Here is a 20,408-nt window from a genome sequence, read left to right as displayed (position 1 = left end):
CGGTATCAGCTCCTCACGTTCGTTTGTTTTGAAACCGAAGGAGCTGCACGGCCCCGGCTCCCCGGCACACCCCGCAGCTCGCGGGGACCCCTGCCGCCCCTCACCTTCTCTAGCATCTCCCGCTCCTGCTCCAGCCCCGCCGCCTCCAGCTGCTCCTCTTCCTTCAGCATGGCCGGCGTGATCACCACCGCCTCCGCCTGCTCCCCCATCTCGGCTCCCAGCGGTTCTGCAACGAGCGCACGGTCACTCACGGTCACCCCCGGCCGTGCCCCCGGCCGCCCCTCACCGCCGCCGCTGCCCGAGCTGCCGGCGGGCATTGCCCGGCCGCGGCCCCGCTCCCGCGCGCGCCGCCTCACCGCCCGCCTCGCGAGAACAAAAAACCGCGCGCTGCCCAAGCCGCGCGAGAGGCGGCGCCGTTCTCGCGAGGCCGCCCGCTCCGCCCGCCGGGCCCGCGTGAGCCCGGCTCGGGCGCTGGCAGGCTCCGGGGCTGGCAGGCTCCGGGGCGGGCATGGCGGGGCCGAGGCACGGGCGGGCAGGGCCGTTCCCCTTGGAATGGGCTGCCAAGGGAGCCGGGGGAGTAACCCTCCCTGCAGGTGTTTATGGGAGACTGGATGTGGCACTTGGTGCCATGCTCTAGCTGCCGGGGCGGACCCAATGATCGCAGGGTACTTCCCCAGCCGGAGGGAGTCAGTGGTTCTGTCCTGCTGCCCTCCGCGGTGCCCGTGGCTGCAGCGGCAGCGGGACAGCGGGACATGGCGGGGGCCGCCCGGCCCCGGCCCCCGGGCTCCCCTGGGCGCTGCTGGCTGTGCCACGAGAGGGCGGCGGAGCGCCGGGATCCGGGCGGGAGGGCACGTACCCAGCCGGCGGGAAACCCAAAGCAGGCTCTGCGTTACAATAAATATTTCCAGTGTTGGGAGCACAGACGCTTTCGCTCCACGTAAATAACACACAAGCTGTCAAAATAACAGGGCTTATCGCTTCAGATGCTGTGCTGGTAATCGTCTGCGCCTATTTGTCAAACCAATCGCTATTTTAAACTTACTGCACTCACACGGCGAGCAGCACCGGCAGACCTGGAAAGGGGGAGGAAAAAAGAAGCAAAGAAAGGCAAACAAGTCCAGGAATAACTGAGGTGGATGACATTCTTCTCATTCCCAAAGCCTGACAGGCTGATTCTGGATAATGTGGTTTATGGAAAAGTGATTTTGTTCTCCAAGCCATAGTTCAGAGGTTAACTGGAGATGGTTCTGCATCCATTTTAGGGAATGTTAGCAGGGAGTAATGTTATTAATCCCAAATAAAGTTATTTTATAGGCATGGTGGCAATCAAATGTGCCTTTTTCAAGTCTCTGTTTCACCTGCAAATATTTTCAAGACATCATAGTGAATAAACAAACAAACAAAAAAACCTTATTTTCTATGGCACCTGTCATTCTGTAAAACCTAAAGTGCTTTCAAAACTATAACATTAAAGTAGAAAAATCAACTAAATGACCACTGAAAGGCATCCAAGCTGGAATGTGATGGTGGATGCCGTGGTTCTCAACACTTCCTATTGCAGGCAGGATGCAGGGATGAAGATGCCACTAGAACTTAAGGAGCACTTTGGAAAATTGCGAAGATTTTATCTGAGAAATGAATGACAACACCTTTACTACTTAAACAAAAAAACCCACCAATAAATCTTTCCTTCCCAGAAATTGTTGTTATCCAAAGAGAATAAACCTCTCAGTAAAATACCTAATAGAATACAAATGTTCCGTCTCACTCCTGTGTCCCTACACGTTATTTTGTAACATCATTCAAACCATTTTTAGAATTGTGAGACACACGTACTCCACCTTACCTCAGATTATCACTTAGATGAGATAGCTTTGTTTCAGCCATTTCCTGCTCTGCCCAACACCTTGTCTGCAAGCAATTTGCGATGGGGAGGGATTTGCCTGTGGCTAGTGGCATTGTGGCTCCCTGTGGGTGGCTCAGCATGATTGCCTTTCAGTGTTTCAGGGAGAGGCTGTGCTGCTGTGCAGGGACTCTCATCCTCCCTCCCATCACAGCTCCCGTGGATGCATCCACATCCATATCCCACTCTGCCCTGCAGCAGGAGAGGCTCCCTGAGCTCTTATTTGCCTCTGTGTGCACAGTGTGTTTCTGTGCTCAGCTAATTGTAATTTCGCTCTAGAATATTATTTTCCCTGTCTAGTCTTAAAAGTCATCAGGAAAAAATTGATTGAAAGGTAAATAGCCAGCTCTCTGGTGACATTGTTATATCCAACACCCACAAAACATGATGAAGTGAAAGCTTTGTAAAACATGCCTTTTAAAAAAAACCTTTCAGATAAATGCTACCACATCAATCAGTTGTGGTTGAAACCTGTTGGACACATAGCATTGTCTGTTTTTAACATCCCACAGATAGACAGACACGTAGAAGGGGAGTGTGCAAGAGATTCTTGTCCAGTCTTGCAGACAAGGGCAATTAGCCTGGCTTAGCACACGTGATGTCAACAAACATCCTCCTCCAGACCCACCAGATTCCACTACTGGGGAATGAGTATGTGCTACTTGTCACTGCTCCTCTCCAGCTGCTCTCAAGACTGAAATATTAGTATTTGATATTAAAAGCCTGAGATAACAAGAGGAATAAGGCAGTCCTTAAGTAATTTGTTCATGGGGTAGATTGTTAAGAATTTGGAATGGGGCTATTTCTCCAGCAAAATATATTAAATGGGCAGAGCTGAGAGCACCTTCCACAAGTGTAGCAGGATCCAAAAATTTATATGTCTCCATGGCATAATATCTTCATTCACTGCTTTGCACAAGCAAAGAAGTTGCAACATGTAGCTTCTATCCAGAAGCCATTTATTTGCCTCATTAATCAGTGTCTGTTAGTGCAGTGCAGAAAGTCACTGGTCCATCAGCTTTTGTTTCAGAAGATGGAAATCCCTCATAAACACACCTGGACGCTTCTATAGTCTAATGCAAGGTGCAGAAAAAGATGAACCTAGGGGCACAGAGGGGGCTGGGGGAAAATTACAATGCAAGAGAGCAGATAAGAGTTAGAAAAATGCAGATTGTAAACAAAGACGTTTCTGTTCTCAGGTTGGCTGAGTGGTTGCTGCTAAGTCACAGTAACCCTGGGTTGTCACCTTTGAATTTTACTTGTCACTCTGGTATGCAGTACAAGAATGTGTGTCATTTCATCATGCTCCTTGCCTGCACAGATTACCTAATTAATTTACTACAAAATACAAAAGCAGTTTCTTGTACTAATTGCCTTGTCTGCTGGATGCCCAAAGAGGAAGCTGGGACTTTGAAACAAGATGGTTTTCTTTAGAGGAGAAAAGTGAGACATACAAATTCAGGTTATTTTGTCTTTGTCTTATTCCCTGACGATATATGTACAAAGCTTTCCTACTCCAGATGAAATGAGAAAGTCTCAAAAACACTCCAGCAGATAGCAGTAGATCCCTGGCATTTGCTCACTGATGTTCAATTTTAAATGGTTTTTTTTTCTTTTTCCATTGTTATTTTTTGTTTCCTTAAGAAGTAAAGGTTGCTAAAACACAGTAGTAGAAGCCAAGGAGATTGATTACTCTTCTTTATAGTAACAAACGTTATGAGTTAAAGAAATACTACAGCAGGATTCCATTCTCCATCCACAAACACAATCTGCAGGTGGTCAGAAATTTCAGGGATCAAGTCCGGTGGATTGGTAAGTTTAACTAAAACTCCTGTAACTAAAAGTTATGCTTCAAGCTGGGAGATGTGTAGGAAAAAAGTAGGGAAGTGTCTGGGGTATTGACAAGTAACCAGCCTCCTGTATATGCAATAACACTAGATGGCTGCACAGTCTCCAAGAAACTGCTGCTGTCTGCAAGTTTGATTTTGCAGCTTGTGCACCTGAAATACTCATGGTGAGATGTGCTGATCAGCAGAGTGTGTTTGTGTGCCAGCCCCTCTGTGTTAGTAGGCAATCCAGTTCTCTGAGCTGGCAGGCAGAGCCGCAGGATGGGCATTTGCTGACAGCTGGACTTAAGCATCCCACCAAATGACATGAATATCACACCGTGGTGGGGCAGCCTTCCTCCAGATTTGCTATGTCCCTGTCACCAGGAGCTGAATCACATGTGAAGCAACTCCTGAGATACTCATTTCCAACCTGGCCTTTTGAGAAACCTGATATCCCCAACACTGCCAGGCAAAGGGTGGAGTCTGCAGAGGGCGGCAGAAACCTTTGTGGCCGTCCAGCTTTGATCAGCCATATTTGTTTGTTTACAAGGACATCTAAATAATACCACCCACTGTTCTGTTCATCAACATCCCAAAGATTTCCAGCATACAGCTCTCAGGTTTCTAGCTCCTGCTGCAGCATGCAGCGCAGACCAGACGGAGCAGGATTAGGGTTGTCAGGGAAAAGGATTGATAGCGGGATATTACGCTTCAGCAGGTGATCAGTTCTCTTTAGGGGCAGGATCCTTCCTTAAAAGATCCTCCAAAAGTGACAAAATTATTACCATATAAGTCTAACAGTTTCAGCGAGCTCTTAAACTGGTCTTTGAATACACAACTTTTATTCATATATTACATGAAAGATGGCTTGTGTTTTCTCACCATGACCAGGTCTGCATGTTTCAGCGTTTCTGCTTGTAACTGGCAGTACAACATTGCTGAGAAATGACAGTTTTATCCAGCTTCACCTAGTCCAAATCTTTCAAGCATAACTTCTGCCAGCCATGTGTTCCCTGGCTTACATTTGGGTAACTGTCACAAAATCCTCTTCTAGCTTCTCTGCCCATAATTGTTTGACTCTTTGCAATGGTTTGTGGCTGTGCATCCACACAGGCACCAAATTCATGCACAATGAGCCCTAATACCTTCTGCTTCAAAATTGCATTCTGCTCTCCCTTGACTTGTATGCATACTAGAATCAGAGCTTACAACTTCATTTCAAGGCATCCCAGGAAGGTAAGGTGGAACCAAGCCCTAACTATGTTGCACAAAGCTCCTTCCTGGTACATAAACCACCTCTTTGCTTGTGGCTGCAAGAAGTTAAAATGTTACAGCTCAGGCAGAGAGGAAGAGGCCAGAAATTCTTCTGTGCTTTGGTTTGCTCCTTGCCCATCACTGTTGCCAATTTGCCAGGGAAGCCTGGAGCCAATGGATGTTGGGAATTCACAAAATAAGAGATCTGGAAAAGCTGATAACAGGATGCAGCCTTGCATGTGCTGCACAGCAACCCACAGAGGTGTGAGCTCAGGGAGTCCTCCCCTCGGTTTGAACATGCCAACTCCCTGCTTCTCCCCACAGAGTCAGCTCTAACCAGGAATGATTACATTTTTGAGTGTCACATGAGACAAGGACCTCTAAGTCACACTGGAAAAAAAACTACCTCTTGTGAAATTTTTGCTGGCAGGCAAAGGAAGAGCACAAACATCTGTGAGCTCAATGTATACCAAACATGCATGTTGAAATCTTACTACAGGTTGAGAGCACAGAGTGGGGAGATATAATATATGTACAGGCAAACACAGTGCTGATGACATGAGAGCGATCAGAGCACCACAATGTTCACAAAACTGAATGTGGGTAATAAATCAGCTCCTTTTGTGGGTTTTGATTGCAGGGATCCAGCTGGATCCAATGACAGCTGGTTTGCATGAGACAATCAGTCTTGCTTTGGTAACTCCTTCAGAACTGTGCTAGCTACAGTATTTATCACCAGCTAATGTTTTTCAATTTTCATCGTAGTTACAAATATCAGCAAATGCTGCACAATTAGCAAACCCATGGTTTACCCCTAGCAAACAGGAGGGCCAGATTCACATTCACATTTCCTTCTCAAAGGTTTCTAGAACCACAGCCACGGTGGAGAAGGGTCTGTCAGTGCCATTAAGAATTTTTCTTTCCCAGGGATTGTCTCCAGAGGAGTCTACTTGGTACAGGGCTGGCTGCAACTGTACTAACAAATGTGATTTATTTGTGTTTTGAAATGTAGGACCTAAAATTCACTTAGTTCAGAGCACACAGACAGTAAAGTTACTATCTCACTTAAAATACCTTCTGATTCCTCCATGCTTAGTTTTTGCTGACTCATAAGCAACTTCCACTATGCAAAAGTATGTTGACCTTCAGCAACAGGCAACAGCATACACAGACACAGAGTCTCCAGCCTGGTAAGTCTAGTGTGTGTCAGAGATGTGGGATCAGGCAGCCACAAATGGCTCCTTGCAACCTTGGTGGGGTGGAGAGCCCAGCCCTTAATACATGCTTTTAGCATATCTGCTGAGAAGTGAAACTCCCTTCTCTCACACTCACCACAGCACAAAGGTATTTTGGATCCTACAAAAGGCATGCCAAAAATCAAATTTTTCCATCAACACAGCAAATGAGGAATGTGTGTATCTGGTCCATTGGGCTCAAAGGAGGAGATGATTAATCACCAGCAAGGGAGGATGACTGTAGATAGCAAGTCAGCATCTTTAAGTATTTTGTTTTTCCTCCTCATATCCCTTTTTACTTTTAATCCAAGAGATTGCTTACAGTAGAGTCTCCTCTGCATGCTTTGGCATCTTGTCTGAAGTCAGCAAGTCACATCCTTTCTGCCAGCATTCAGAAAACACTGGTCTAGGAAACAGAACCTACCTTAAAGTCAAACCAAGAAATTCAGTGTTTCAGGAGTAGCTGTAGGTGAAGCCTTGGAGAGGGACTGAGATGGCCTGTTAAGGGTAAGTGAATGGAACCCCAGCCTCAGTGAACCCACTGCTGATTTTGCCCCATCACAGTATATTCTTTCCTCGCTAAATTTCTGTCAAATTTTCAGGATTTCACCAGAAATTTTTTGCACCTCTAGAGTCTGCTGTTGATGAGAGCTTCTGCTGTGATCCACTCAGGATGTACAGTCCAAGAATAAATGACTCAACATAAGGGATGAGCAGAAGACAAGCCTTTGAAAGTGGTAACCTAGTGATGCTGTGCTTTTTTAACCCCCAAGTCACAGAAATTATTACAGTACAAACCAGATATGGAAACAATACAGGATAAACTACAAGACCTATGCTGGTGAGATACTGCACTTGGATTTAAATGTAAAACTGAAGTTTTTATGCAACTACAGTCATTAAGAGACACGTAGTATTCACTGAATAATAGAGTCGTTAATGTTTGTACCCAACAAAATTCTTGCTCAGATCGGTTCCTGCCCCATGGTCTCAGTTAAACACACTGTTTTCCATTTTAAACTTAAACTCTTGACTGGAAGTGAGGTATTTCCTTTAATACTGTTATATTGAGACCAAGATCTACGTCATTTATAAAGAATTCCAGATTCACAGGGAATGGGAAACGCTATTGAAGTGTGAAAGAGCAGCCTTTTCCTCTTTCTGTTAGGTAAGAGGAGGCAAAACCCACTAGGCTTCTTTCAGAAGATTTTATGCTGTAGTTTTGATCCTGAATGGGCAGAAATACTAACAAAGCCAGTGATTTTCCTCCAAAGCAAAGGTTTTAAGTGGTTTTGATGAAAAGTGTACGTACATCTGGTTCTCCGGTACAAACCTGTTCTTTAACCTTAATGCTGGGTACATGGGGAGAACACCCACATACATCTAAATAATACAGACATTGCTGGTGCTGGGTAAGAGGTGGTGCACTGTAGATCAAGGGAGCTCACCCTCTGTGGTGCATCCTAGGGTGCTGTGCAATGTAACACTGGCACTGCAGGGCTAGCACCTGACCTCTATTTCTCCCAGAAACACTAAACATTCACCCTAGGACCTAAGCAGGAATAACCATGAACAACTGGGACACTGCTGGGCAAGTTGTATGAGTGCAGCTTATCAGCCACTATAGTAGTGCTCATGTGGAAACAACCCCACATCAGTAAATCTGGCTTACAGCAAAAAGACAAAGAAATATCAGCACTGGGGACTGACATAAGTAGGTGCCAGTAGGAGGGTTCAGGACATGTTGTGCAGACTATTTGTAGGGACATGTTTCTGGCGTTCTGAGTCCATAAATAATGTTTACAGAAAGGTATTAGGTACCTTCCCCAAGGGCTGCTAGAAAAAAGGAATAAAGAGACCAGAAGGAGCTTAGGCACATTCCAGTATGGGGAGGAGACAGAGGCTGTGAAGACAACTCTAGCAGACTTATTATGGTACCTTCATGAAACATTTGCCTTTTTTACCCAGAGGGCAGGGGTGAGGGAAATATGATTCCTTGCCCTGACAATAGTAGAGATCGAATGCTGTATCTGGATGGACTGCACTCTCTTGTCTTGGAGCCACTCCTGCAAAGATGTCCTAAGCCAGACTGGCAGCAGCCAGAGGGGTTTCTGGCAGCTGCTCATATCCCAGGGAAGTGGCAGGTATATGAAACGATCTCATCAAACTTCGGAAAAAGTGACGAATGAGGAAAATACTTGGATTTGCACTAACAAATCTTGCCTTGCTCCACTCTTATTTACAAGGTTGATCCAGGACAAAACATCACCTCTTCAACCCAAACAACACAGCACCATGCAGAGAGCACTGCAAGTCTGCTGATGTCCTTCCTGTGATCTCACTGGGGCTTCTAAGTGCACTCACAGTTTAAAGAAATGGATCACGATGATAAAAGAGAATTATCTTTGCTTTACCCTCATATGCTTAGTAAACTCCCATGAAAACTTAGCAAATTCCCCCTGCTGCTTCTCCAAATGTCTGTGCCTCAGGCCCAAACTCAGTTATTCCTTTAATCCTGTGCAGGAGATCCAAGATCAAAGTTGGTGGAACCTTGTTTCATCGCAGCTATTCCCAGCACCATCCCTGGAATTCAGACAGCTGCTGGTTTTCATTCCTCTGCCATGGGCTAGCCAGATCTGACATTTCAGTGTTAACCCTTGGTTTTGGCACAAATAAACTGGAGTCTTGTCTCCTGAAAACTCCCCTGCTCTGCAGCAGATTACTCACTTTCACTGTGGTACCCTATGGGAATAAATTACTTACTGGTGGTTTGCTTCATGGGCACTAAAATTCCAGTGGCAAAGGGAGGGATCCCTGTGGAATCTAGGATCTTCTGAGATGGAAGGTGATCTCTAACTATCCATTATATTATCCCTGGGAGAGGGGGAAAAGAATTGAAAACATGAAACATTTACTGGAAAAAACAAGACCAGCCCTGTATTTAATCAAAACATTTTGTTTTGTTCCACTTGTAATTATTTCCATCCAATGAAAAAATACTTTAACAAAGAAAAGGACAGTTCCCTTCCATTGGTAAACAAAATAAGAAGTCATGTCAGTTCCTATACAATGCTGCAGTGAAGGTGACATTTTTAATCCTGTGTTGAAATTGTCTTTACTTGTATTGCAGTAATATTGAACATATCAGTTTAGGTTTAATGATCTAATTTCAGTGTTTGTTAGAGTAGTGGTGAGAAAACCAAAGATTTGTGGGGAAAAAAGCTGAAGTGACACTCATTTCCCTTGAAACTCATGAGAATGTGAATATGAACACTGACGACACCCATATGATTGACTGGGGTAAAGGTTCCAAAAAGGTGAAGACTAACCTGAGAGCCCAGGGAATTATTGCCATTGGTAGCTATACTGGTACCTTGGGTTGTTTTTGTGGGTTTTTTTGTTTTTCTTTTCTTTTTTTTTTGTTTTGTTTTTTTTTATTGGAAACCCTAGTTTTCACATGGTAGAAAGAAGTAAACAGGAAAAAAAAATACCCATTCTTGTACAAGACTCACTCTTACACTCAAATGACTGTCTCAAAATCAAGGCAATAAATTGCAGGTACTTTGGTTGTAGTTTATTGAGATCTCATGCCAGGCATAGGCTCTCTCTATGTTTACTTTCATTATCATGTTCCTAAAGAATGCAACAGTTTATGCAGGTTTACTACAATGCCTGCCTACCCTCCCTCCCCTTTGCCTCAGGTACCTGAACTTTGTATTCCCCACAGAAAAGTGGAAATAACCTTGGAGACTTCTTCAAAACTGCTTCAAAACACATTGAGATCTACTGGTGAAACAGCAGTAGAAAAATATTGTCACTTCCATATGCTGGGATATTTTTTCCCCAGAGCTCTCAGAAATTGAGCATCACAGTTGCATTTTCCTGCCTAGAACAGGCCAACCATTTTCTCTTCAATACCAGCTGACTTCAGTGCCCTGGTGAAAAGGGGCCTCTAAGTCATGGACATTACTACTTGCTTTTAAATGATTTTTCACCCAAGAACATGATGCTGGTTTCTGCACTGTCTTGGTGTAACTCCTGCTTCTTGGCACTATCTCTGCACCTCACCCATCCAAATCAACAGGTATATTTTCATATCCTCTAGCAACAGATACTTTGTGGAGGAGTTAGTGTCTGCCAAGTGTGGTATAATGCTAATTTATTCAGGCTCCTTGCCATTTTCTCCTCCAACTCAAAACTGACAGCACACCAATCACGTATATTTTTCAGCAGCACATTGTCTGACTGAATCAAAATGTGTCACTGGGATCCACCTCTATGGCCCTTTGCTGCAGCACAAAGAGAATTCAGCTGCCTGTTTCTCAGATAGGTGTGACATTTCAGGACTCACCGGACACTGACTTAAACCCCTGTTAGTGTGGTTTTGTGGCAGAGAGTATGGCTTCTTTGTAAGTGGTGGGAATCAGCATCTGTTCTGAGGAAAATGGTAGTTTTGAAAAGGTAGAGGTTGCCCAAGATGTGCCTACTCAACACAGGAAGAGATGTCTGGGAAGCACCACTGTAAGAACCAGGAGGCTGGTCTGCTGGCTGGCTTGTGGGATGCACAGAGAACAGGGAGGTAAAGCTCTCCCTTGCAGAAGGCCAGCACCTTGGTACAGAGGAAGGAAGAGTATTCTTTTCCTTTTGTGAGAATAAAGCAGAGTGCCCAGGTCTTCACCAAAATACCAGGTTGAAATCAAAAATTTTATCTGAGACACTTAAACCTGCTGGTACCAAACCTCATATTACTCATGGACAGCTCTGCCTCCTCCTCCCTCTGGGTACTACTGACATTGCCAAATCTTTTGCTAACCACAATTCTTTCCACATAATATTTTCTGTGCCAGCAGAGAAGTCTGATCTACTCTAGGGAGGTCAGCACCATCCTTCTAGAGTTTTCAGCTACAAGTATAATGGCTTGCAACAAATCAGCAGTTAACACTGATCAATTAACCATAAAAGTTTATATCTCTGAGAAAGAATATTCTAAAAAAAACAGTCAGCTACTAACTAGAACTGTCTACCTTGTCTGATTTTGTCTGTCTCTTTCTCCACCCATGGCTTTAAAGATTACCTCTCTTTCTCCTAGAGCTTTCTCAAAGTATTAATGAGCTACACAATCCAAATATGTATTTGGATATGTCTGAAAATGTTCAGTTGTTCAGGTATAGGGCTTGGGTTAAGTTCGTATACCAAAATTTCCAGGTCATTAGCTCTCATGTGTTAGGATAGCAAGAGATCTACAAACTCATGTGCATATGTGCCATGTTGGATTTTCTCTAATTGCCTTTTTCTGAATTCTGATGGTTGTGAGTCATTGCAGGCAGGAATTTATATAGCCAGAAAGGTTAAATATAAATATATCAATCCATTGTCCACTCACAGAGACTAGTATATGAAGAGAAAGGCCAGGGATGTTCAGAGTTAAGGAACATTTGTATTCCAAGTGGAAAAACATGTAATGCTACCTGCAAGTCTTGCTGATAAGAATGTGCAGACACTTGGGTTAGTGCTGGAGCCAGGAACGTTACACCAAATCTGATGTGGAGTGAGGGTGCACTGCTGTGGCTGCTCTGCCCTCAGCACTCAGGAACACCCTGGCCACCCAGCACAGCTCAGCAGCTTCCCAGCATAACCATTTGTGATCTTCTGAGCTTCTTTCTGTGCTGTGGAATTACACTGTTCCATCTTTTCAAAAACCAAGAGGTCTCCATTAAAATACCCCTCTGCAGTATGATCCTGCAGATCTGTTCTGTCTTCACAGGAATATCCACAGCAGCTTAGGGATTTCCACTGTCTTTTGTCTTTGCTTGGGACAAGTCACCTACAAATACAAGGATAACGAGAACAAAGCCTTGCTACTTCTGAGGTTCCTGGTGGCCAGGATGAGTGACTGCTGGCAGCACACAGTCCCCCATTCCAGCCATCTGGGATGGGTGAAAAGACACTAGTCAGGGTGTCTGCTTCATCCATAAGAGTAACAGGGACATCCCTCAGTACAGCAGTTCCCTGTTGTTTCAGCTGAAGGTCCCAAACCTGCCTTCAGCATGGGGAAACAGCAAGACAGTGGAAAGGAGCACTCCTGGCTTCCCACACCCCCTCCTTTTCCCTGCTCACTCCCTTACTGAATCCTCCCCCAGCCTTATCACATTCCCTCCATTCCTCTCACCGCCCTCTGAGCTTGCCTCTGAAATTCTGAGCCTGTGCTGCTGCCGTCCACCAGCTTCCAGATCCCCTCGCTCAGACCTGTCCCATGGGGCTCCTGGCCACTGCAGTGAGAGGGGTGGGGGAACCCTCACCTCCCACTCATTGCCTTCTGCCACAGCTCTAAAAAATATGTATTCACTCCCTATCCACCTCTGCTCTCGACAGCACCACACATACCCCATTTCTTCTTGATGCTATCTATTTACAATAACTCAGTTTCCATAAAATCTCCTCCATTTTTCCCTCACTGAAGCACTCTTATCTTATCTTGCAAACCTGACTGGACATCAGGCAGTTTGGTGTTTATATGAAAAAAGGGTTTGGCTTTTAAAACAGTTCAGCAGAAACAAACAGAACTAGGTCTTCAGAACAGCTTAGCCTGCATTTTTGGGCAGTAAAATGAGAAGCCAGCTCTTCCAAGAGGGCTCTTTGTCATGGTGTGCTTTGAAAATATTACTTTAAATATCCCTGAAACAGTTAGATGTGGAGCCTTTGCTGAAAAGTCAGACTCTAGCTTGGTCTCTCCCTGGCAGCCAAGCTTACCTGAAATCTGCTCTGCAGCCTTTTGCAGCTCTTAGGAGCCCTTCCCTGGTTTCCTGATGCCCCGTCAGCCTGCACAGTGCAGGTTATCAGGGCAAGGGTAAAGCTGGTCCCTGCTGATTTTGATGGACTGTAACTTGACTGATTCAGTTTGCAAACTTGGGACAACACTTTGTTGTGTCTTTGCCTGTTGCTTTACATTGAAATTATCTTGGGAGCAACCAAATTGTGCTACCAGATTTTAATTCGCCAAGTTTCAAACTTGGGTCATCTGGAGGTCAGGGTTTTTTGGTGGCTTTTTGGTGGAGTTTTGTTTTGTTTGGTTTTGTTTATTTTTGTTTTTTTTAAGAGCACTCCCAAGAGCTCTGGGGAAGGTACCAACAAAAGCTGTCTTTATACAAAACCACAAAAAATACATATGTCCATTATTTTTACTTGGCATGGAAACTTGTGTGTCAGTTCAATTGTATTGACTTTCAAAAAGAATAGTTGTGCAGTGGCTGTTCTGCTGTACAACAGTTTGGTGACATCTGTCCTCCATCCCCTGAGTCGCGGAACACCGCAAAGTCATGAAATGATCTGTCACAAACCTCCTGTTATTTCAGGATACGGAAATATCTCCCAAGTGCTGTATATAGACTGTGGATTCATCATGAGCCAACCTGGAAATTTCAGTCTGAGCAGCAGTCCTAAATTAGTAAGAGCAGGGAAGTCTGCAGTAAAACAGCAGACTGTCTCCAGTCATCCCACACTAAACAAGCATACAAACAGAAGTAGAATTTTATAGATAAAAGCACAAATAGCACTGCTAAGATAAAAATCACAAAGGTTCCAACCCCTGAAAGTTCTTGGTAGTATTTAACTTTTTACAGTGGGCTTAGATGAGATCTGCACAGAGGGAATATGAATATATCAGTGGCATTTCCCATCTAGACATAGAACAGCCCTGCTGTGGGGTTGGTTTGGAAGGGAAAAAAATGTCTCTTTATGCCAAACTTGCTTTAGTTACACTGGGAAGCCATGGTCACTTACTGCTCATAGAAACAGTTTAATACAGACTCGCAACTTTAATGTTCAGGCAGCTTTACAAAAGGGGAAAAGGGTTTTTTTCCCTTTTCTCAGCTAGGGAGATGAAAAGCAAAGACAACTGAATCAATGTGCTGAGGAGGGAGAGCACCTCCGTGCTGGTGCCGTATCTGAGCTCCTGTGCCCATCCTGTCGCATGAAGAGGTGCGGGGGGACACAGCAGCAGTCACCTGGTGCTGCACGCAGTCAGACACAGACTGTGATGTAAGATCCACAGTCACATTACCAACCTCAGTTCACAAACAGCGGAGCCACAGATATCCTCTGGGATGTCCACAGGAAATACACACCCCAGAACTGGATATCAGAGTTGTACACAAATGAAAGAGCATTGATTTGGCTTCAGCAAGAGATTTTTTAAATAACAGGCTTTCAGAAACACATGCTATTTGTAAAGTATGTCCTGAGGTCATCCAGACAGGTCCTTGACTAATGAACCTGTCTGCTCGTTAAGGACGGTTGTTTTCAACATTTTTCAGCCTGGGAAGCCCCTGTATACTTTAGCCATGGAGGTCAGGTCTCCTAGTATATTTAAATTTGCTAACATCAGCCTGCTTTCCTCAGTTACTCCTCCGCAGTACTGGAACAGCCAGATCCACTGGAACAGACAACCACTGCTCAAGGCCAAGATTACAGTTATCTTTTTTTATTGTGATCCCATGTGGCAACTCTTAGTGCTTCTGTTGAATCCTGGAACAAGTGAACTCCATCATTTCACTGAATGGGGGAAATCCAGGCTCACATACTGCATGTCAACAATCCTCTGTTCCCATTTCTTTTTGAAGGTGTACAACAATGTATACCCCCTCCAAGCAAGAAACAGTAAATTTTGTAATCAAACTGTGAACGTGTAATTATGGTTGCAATTAAGGTGAAATATAGCTCTATTGAAATTGGCAGGGGTTTTATTATTAACTAAAGCTTCCCCCCTGTGTTTCAGGTGGATAGTTATCCTGTTCAAGCAAAGAAGCCATTATTGAATCAAAATTACATTTATGCAGTATTACTATCATATTCAAACATGTTTACTTTAATCAGTTCTAATTAAATTGTTATACAGGAAAATGATTTAGTTATACTGGTGAGTGCACATATATTCAGGGAGAAAGCAATGCAAATTGTTCAGGATCTCATTAGGTGCTATTTGTACTTCTTAAACTCTGGTGATGTGTTAGCAAATCACGTCTAACTCTTCTGTTCTACTCCACTGAAACAGACTGTCTTAAAATGAGAGTGAGCATTTCCAAACTAAAACAACTGCAACATTTACAGTGATGCAGTGTTTGCAGCAAGGTAAATGAAGCAGCCATTGCCAAACCCTCAGTCCTGTTAATTGGAAGGTTTAAGCAGCATTTTCATAGCCACTGGGATTCTCCAGGCGTTAAAAGCAAAGAAGCAAAGAGGCTGAGGGATTCCCTGGATACTCTCACACCCGATCTCTGGGTCAGGATACAGTGTTGGCATATGCCAGGCAGACCCTTCCCAGCCTGGCTTCTTCCCAGCAACAGATCAAGCAAGGGTGGAGGGAACCCATTTTTCTGCATTGGGCAGATTCATAATAGGGACAGAAAACCAGGTCAAGCCCAGGCCTGACTGGAGATTTGCAGGCCTGCTAACACCTCAGAGAGTGAAAAGGCAGGCCCAGGTCAACAGCAGCACTCTTTTGAGTTCCTCTTCATCACCTTTACACAATTTCATTATGGAAATCTCCTCGATCCTTCCTTCATATCTTCTATCTTTTTTGTCATGGTCCCTTGGATTACCATCTAGTTTTACAAGTCTCCTCATAACAAAGCAGAACATGAAAGTATCCTGCCCTTCCAGAGTGACCCTGATCATGACTTGTCCTTTGTTAGGACCACAGAAGCAAACCCCTGGCACCCCCAGGACACCAAGGTCCCAGCAGAAGAGTAAGGCATCTCCCCCTCATACCCAGCTCAGCTTGCTTGCTTTGTTCCTTTCTTCCTTGTTGCCACCAGTCCTCAAGCACCTCTACTACTTTTCCTGCTACTTACCAGCTCTGCAGCATCAGTCCTGTCTTTCTCCACTCACACTTGACTGCCTCACCAGTGTATGGTCCCAAGAGCTCACCACTGCTCTGCTGCCCATCTCATCCCATCCCATCCCATCCCAAACCAGGCACAGTCCTCTCTTAGCTGAGACCTGGTGCATACAGCCTTAGACATCTGACCTAAAAGCACTGGTGGAGAGATCCCCTCTGTGCCTGCACTGCCACCATCCAGCCTGAAGCAGCACAGAAGGAAAACAGAGGGTTTGGGTTGTGCCATAACCCAGAAAGCAGCTGGCACAGCGCAGTACAATGCAGCTCAGCCTACCCTCAGGAGGTGTTGATGAGGTATGCCAGCTTGTCCCTTGGCTGAGAAAAGTGTGGACCCCGAGGATGGGTAGTGGCAGGAAAGTGAGGGGAACTGTCCTGGTTCGGGAGGCCTAGAAAGCAGTGACTGAGTTTAAGCACTTGTTTTAACATCCTTTAAGCCTGCCCTTCAGCTCAACTCAGTGAACACAAAGGTGTTTCCATTGTGCACCAGAGGAAGTAATGTGCCTGGCAAGCCACTGACCCTGACTTCCCAGGGCAGAGTTCTGGGCAGCTGCTTTCCATGTGGCTCACCAGGGTCCTTTTACAGCAGGGTGGAGTGGGGACCACATACCTACTCCAGGATCCAAACACACCAGGCATTTGAACTTTCTCTGCTCTTAAAGGCTGGTAGTCACACCAACAAGCACCAACTGGTGCGGAGCTAGGTGGCAATTTTTCTCCTGCTCCTGTGTTTGGGGAATTGCCTGGGGCAGCAGCATGCTTAAGAAAGGCAGAGAAGATGCAGAGGTTTTTTTCTTGTATAGGCAGGGTTTGCACATTTTGAGTATTAAGTGTTAATAAGTGTTAATTAAGTGAAGGAAGAGCAAAAACTGAAATATATTTAGACAATGCCAAATGTCTGGAGTGAGACACAAGATCTGCAGGAGTTAACACATTACCTCTAACAGAGTCAAGAGCCGCTCACTACCCCAAGAAGCTATTTTTTGCACCATAAGTGCACTGCAGTGAAACAACTTCCTCTTATGTGACCGCAAGCCTTCACCTGGACAAGCTGAACACATGCAGACCACTGCCAAGTTAGCAAGAGAACCATTTCACAGGAAGTTGGAGTCCTTTGGAAACTTCCGTTTTCAGGAATGCAATTCCTCTTTGAACCCACACCTCTTTTTTTCCCCTTTGACCTGTCCCTCCTGTGAGAAGCTGCTGGCTGAGGCAGCACGGGCTCCCCCAAGCCATGCCTGCCCACACCCGGCCTGGCACTGGGCTCAACAGGGCAACAGCCCCACAACACCCCCAGGCTGGCACTGAGACCCTCATGCAGAAGGTGCTGCCTCACTTGAATGACTAATACTGCACTGCTGGCATGGCAGATTGGGCAAAGGTAGCTAAAATGTCTCTTCTAAAAGAGAAAAAAATCCCCATACAGTCAGCTATCGGGCACAGGTCCAAGCCAACCCTGATGGAGAGAACAGAACATATCCTCCCTGTCCTTTCTCAGCTGCTGGGAAAGGACATAACACGTCATTAAATCCACCCCTTTTCCCACACTGTCACACAGATATCCAATGTTCCTCTGCATGCTACATCCCAAAATCTTGCTTGTACCAGAGTGAAACAAAACCTATTTAAGTCAAGAAAGTGATTGTAGAGTCCTTTTGTGCCATGCTGCATGTGTACAAAACAAATCAGGAGGTAATCAAGCAATCTGTCCAGATCCAGCCTTTAACTAAGGAATCAGGGAATGGGATGGAAAACAAGGTCTAATATGTATGTACGATGAAAGGTTGACAGTTATTTCATTGTGGGCTTCAGTGTGAAAACCACAGTGACAATGATACTGGAATGTGGTTTTTGACACCATGAATACTTCATTCCAGGTGGAGAGACCTTTAACATGCATGAGAAATCCTGTGCTTAGGGGGCTGCACAACTTAAACAAGATGGGCTCTGAAACTACTTACAAAAATCCTGTTCTCCCAGACAAGCTGTGGCAGAAGGAGTGGAAATTATTTGCATGTGGGACATGCCTAAAGCCAAACAGCAGAGGAACACCTCTCCCAGCCAGGACAGCTCACTTGTGCAGAGCTGCACCTGCTCAGGGATCTGTCCTGCTACTGTATATTCTTTCTTCTGGGGAGTTTTTTGAAACAAGGCTCACATTTGACAGGCATCCTCCTTTGCAACTGCAGAGCATCTCAGTGGACACCGTAGAAGTCGTTTTTATGAAAGATCTGGGATTGCACAGTAGTAACTGAGACATGAGGCAACAACACAATGGTCCAAACAACACAATAGTTTTAGGAGTCACCACTAAATATATCTCTCTTGCTTTCCAGGTACCTAACTCAGGAATTGTAGTACAAACAGACCTTGCCCAAACCCTCTCCCACCCTCCTTAGGGCAAGCAGCTCCCTGTGAGCTCGTGCCTGACTTCTCCACAGTAGAGAAGCACCCTCTGCTCTGAAGATGCTTTCCACAAGCTCCGAGTTTACAGAGATGACAAGAAACACAGGATGCAGCTGTACACCAAGGGGATGCAGAGACACAACACCTTTTCACACTTGTGGATTTCTTTGGGTGGAGAGTTTTCTCATGACTGAGGAAATTGATGCATCCATCAAAATCTGAGCTGATGCTGACTAAGAGGTTTTTTCTCTTCCTGTTACATCCTCTGCAGCTCAAGAGGGAATTTCCTGCCCAGTTAATGTTTGGAGAACACATGCCACGCTCTCAGCACATGGTTAAATGAGAAGGAGATCCAGCACAAGGACTGGCAGCTGCAGGGAAGGGGCAGTGTAGTGTGTGCCAAAAGCCACAGTGGCCCCAGTCCCCAGGCCAGGCTGTCCCAAGTCTATTTCCTTTCCTGGCTGGTTCCTTCCCATCCTTGTGCTCTGCTCCAGGACAACAATCTACAGCTCAGCCCCAGCACCCCATGTTCCCCTCACTAACAAACTGGACTTTAAGGAAAAGGAGTCCATCTTCCTCAAGACTCCCAATTAAATGGTGAGATTTGACAATACTCTCACTGCCAGATGAGAGATGAAGCTGCAAGATAGAGGCATCTTTCCTTTCTTGTTGTACTGCAGCTGCAACTGGTTCAATACACACAGAGAACATGATCTTTCCCATGTCAAGGGTGTTCACAAGGTTTAGATAAAAGCACATTAATAATCAGTTTCCCTTTTCTGCACTTTTCTCAAGCTTGGACACCAAAACCAAGCATCACTTTTGTCTCTTGTCTGTGGGCTGTTTTTTATGAGGGCTAGAATTGGTGGTGTCCACCCTTTGGAAGGCTTCGCTGCTGTTCATAATACAAGCACAAAATGGTAGAATCCTCCCTTTGGGTACATGCATTTACACTGGCATAAAAGTCCTAAGCATGCTAATGCTTTTTTTCTGATTCAGTGCTAAGCTATTCAAGTAAAACATCTTGAGGCTAATATAGCAAATAAACCTGAGTTGAAAAAAAAACATAAAACACAGTTATGCTACTAAAACTTTCCAAGTGCAGGCAAAAATAATCACATGCAACAACTAACAACAGCTTTGTGGAGCCCTCTAGACTCTGAACATTGTCATATATTGTGTCAACACAGGGCATTTCCAATTTAATTGTCAGTTTCATACACACAAACACACCCTCTTGTGAGAGTACCTAGAGCATTGAAGTCCTGTGCTCACTGCCAGCCATTTTCATTCCATGTTTTCCCTAGCCCACAGCTAGAGTACTTGTCTTGTACACATTCCAGGAGATATTTTATTCTTGTTCAACAGCTTACTGTCACTGGGTTGTTTTATTTATTATATTTGGTAACACAGTCATTTCTGTTGGCCTCAAGCATTCGTTGAACACAAGGGGGTAAACCAAGCTTAGAAAGAGCCAGCTTGAGATGCCTTAGGAACTTCAATTTCTGACTGCATCATGCACTTTGCTTACAACAAATTAGATACTTTTCAGAACACTTTGGGCTGAAGCTATTTATAAACATCGGCATTGTAGCTTTTTTCCCTCTCCAAACTAGTTATTAAAAAAAAAAAAAAGTCTCCGGGTAGTATAGGAGTGTGCTCAGCAGTATACAAAACAACAGAGCTCAATGGCAGAAAGAACGGAGAGTGCAATGGTGCATGGGCAGCAGAGCTGAAGGTGAGAGGCTAATTCTTTGTCCCCAGAATTCCTTTGGCTGTGCTATTGCATTCATGCTAAGGGATCTGTATCTGCTTTCTGCTGCTCTAATAATTTAAATCTGCCCTCTGCAGCTGGGAGCTGAGAGGGGAGGCCGAGCTGGTTGCATGGG

The 20,408-nt window shown here is 44.9% G+C and overlaps 1 protein-coding gene across 3 annotated transcripts in view; it reads right to left on the bottom strand.

Annotated features, from left to right (window-relative positions):
- Positions 1-20,408, bottom strand: part of HELLS (helicase, lymphoid specific) — a 50,058-nt gene that overhangs the window by 21,551 nt on the left and 8,099 nt on the right. Inside the window, exons 1-2 of one of the 3 annotated variants that reach the window (XM_064716108.1) lie at positions 1,847-1,864; positions 105-226 (exon numbers count right to left, since the gene is read on the bottom strand). In XM_064716108.1, coding sequence (XP_064572178.1) covers positions 105-209 — 105 coding nt within the window. In that variant the 5' untranslated portion in view covers positions 210-226; positions 1,847-1,864. Of the gene's footprint in view, positions 1-104; positions 227-356; positions 375-1,846; positions 1,865-20,408 lie in introns of those variants that run through there. The other 2 variants (XM_064716110.1, XM_064716107.1) reach the window with 2 other exon arrangements.

Source organism: Zonotrichia leucophrys, chromosome 6 (assembly GCF_028769735.1).
Source record: "Zonotrichia leucophrys gambelii isolate GWCS_2022_RI chromosome 6, RI_Zleu_2.0, whole genome shotgun sequence".
In the NCBI taxonomy this organism is placed as follows: Eukaryota; Metazoa; Chordata; class Aves; order Passeriformes; family Passerellidae; genus Zonotrichia; species Zonotrichia leucophrys.
This window is presented reverse-complemented; position numbering and strand designations above follow the sequence as displayed.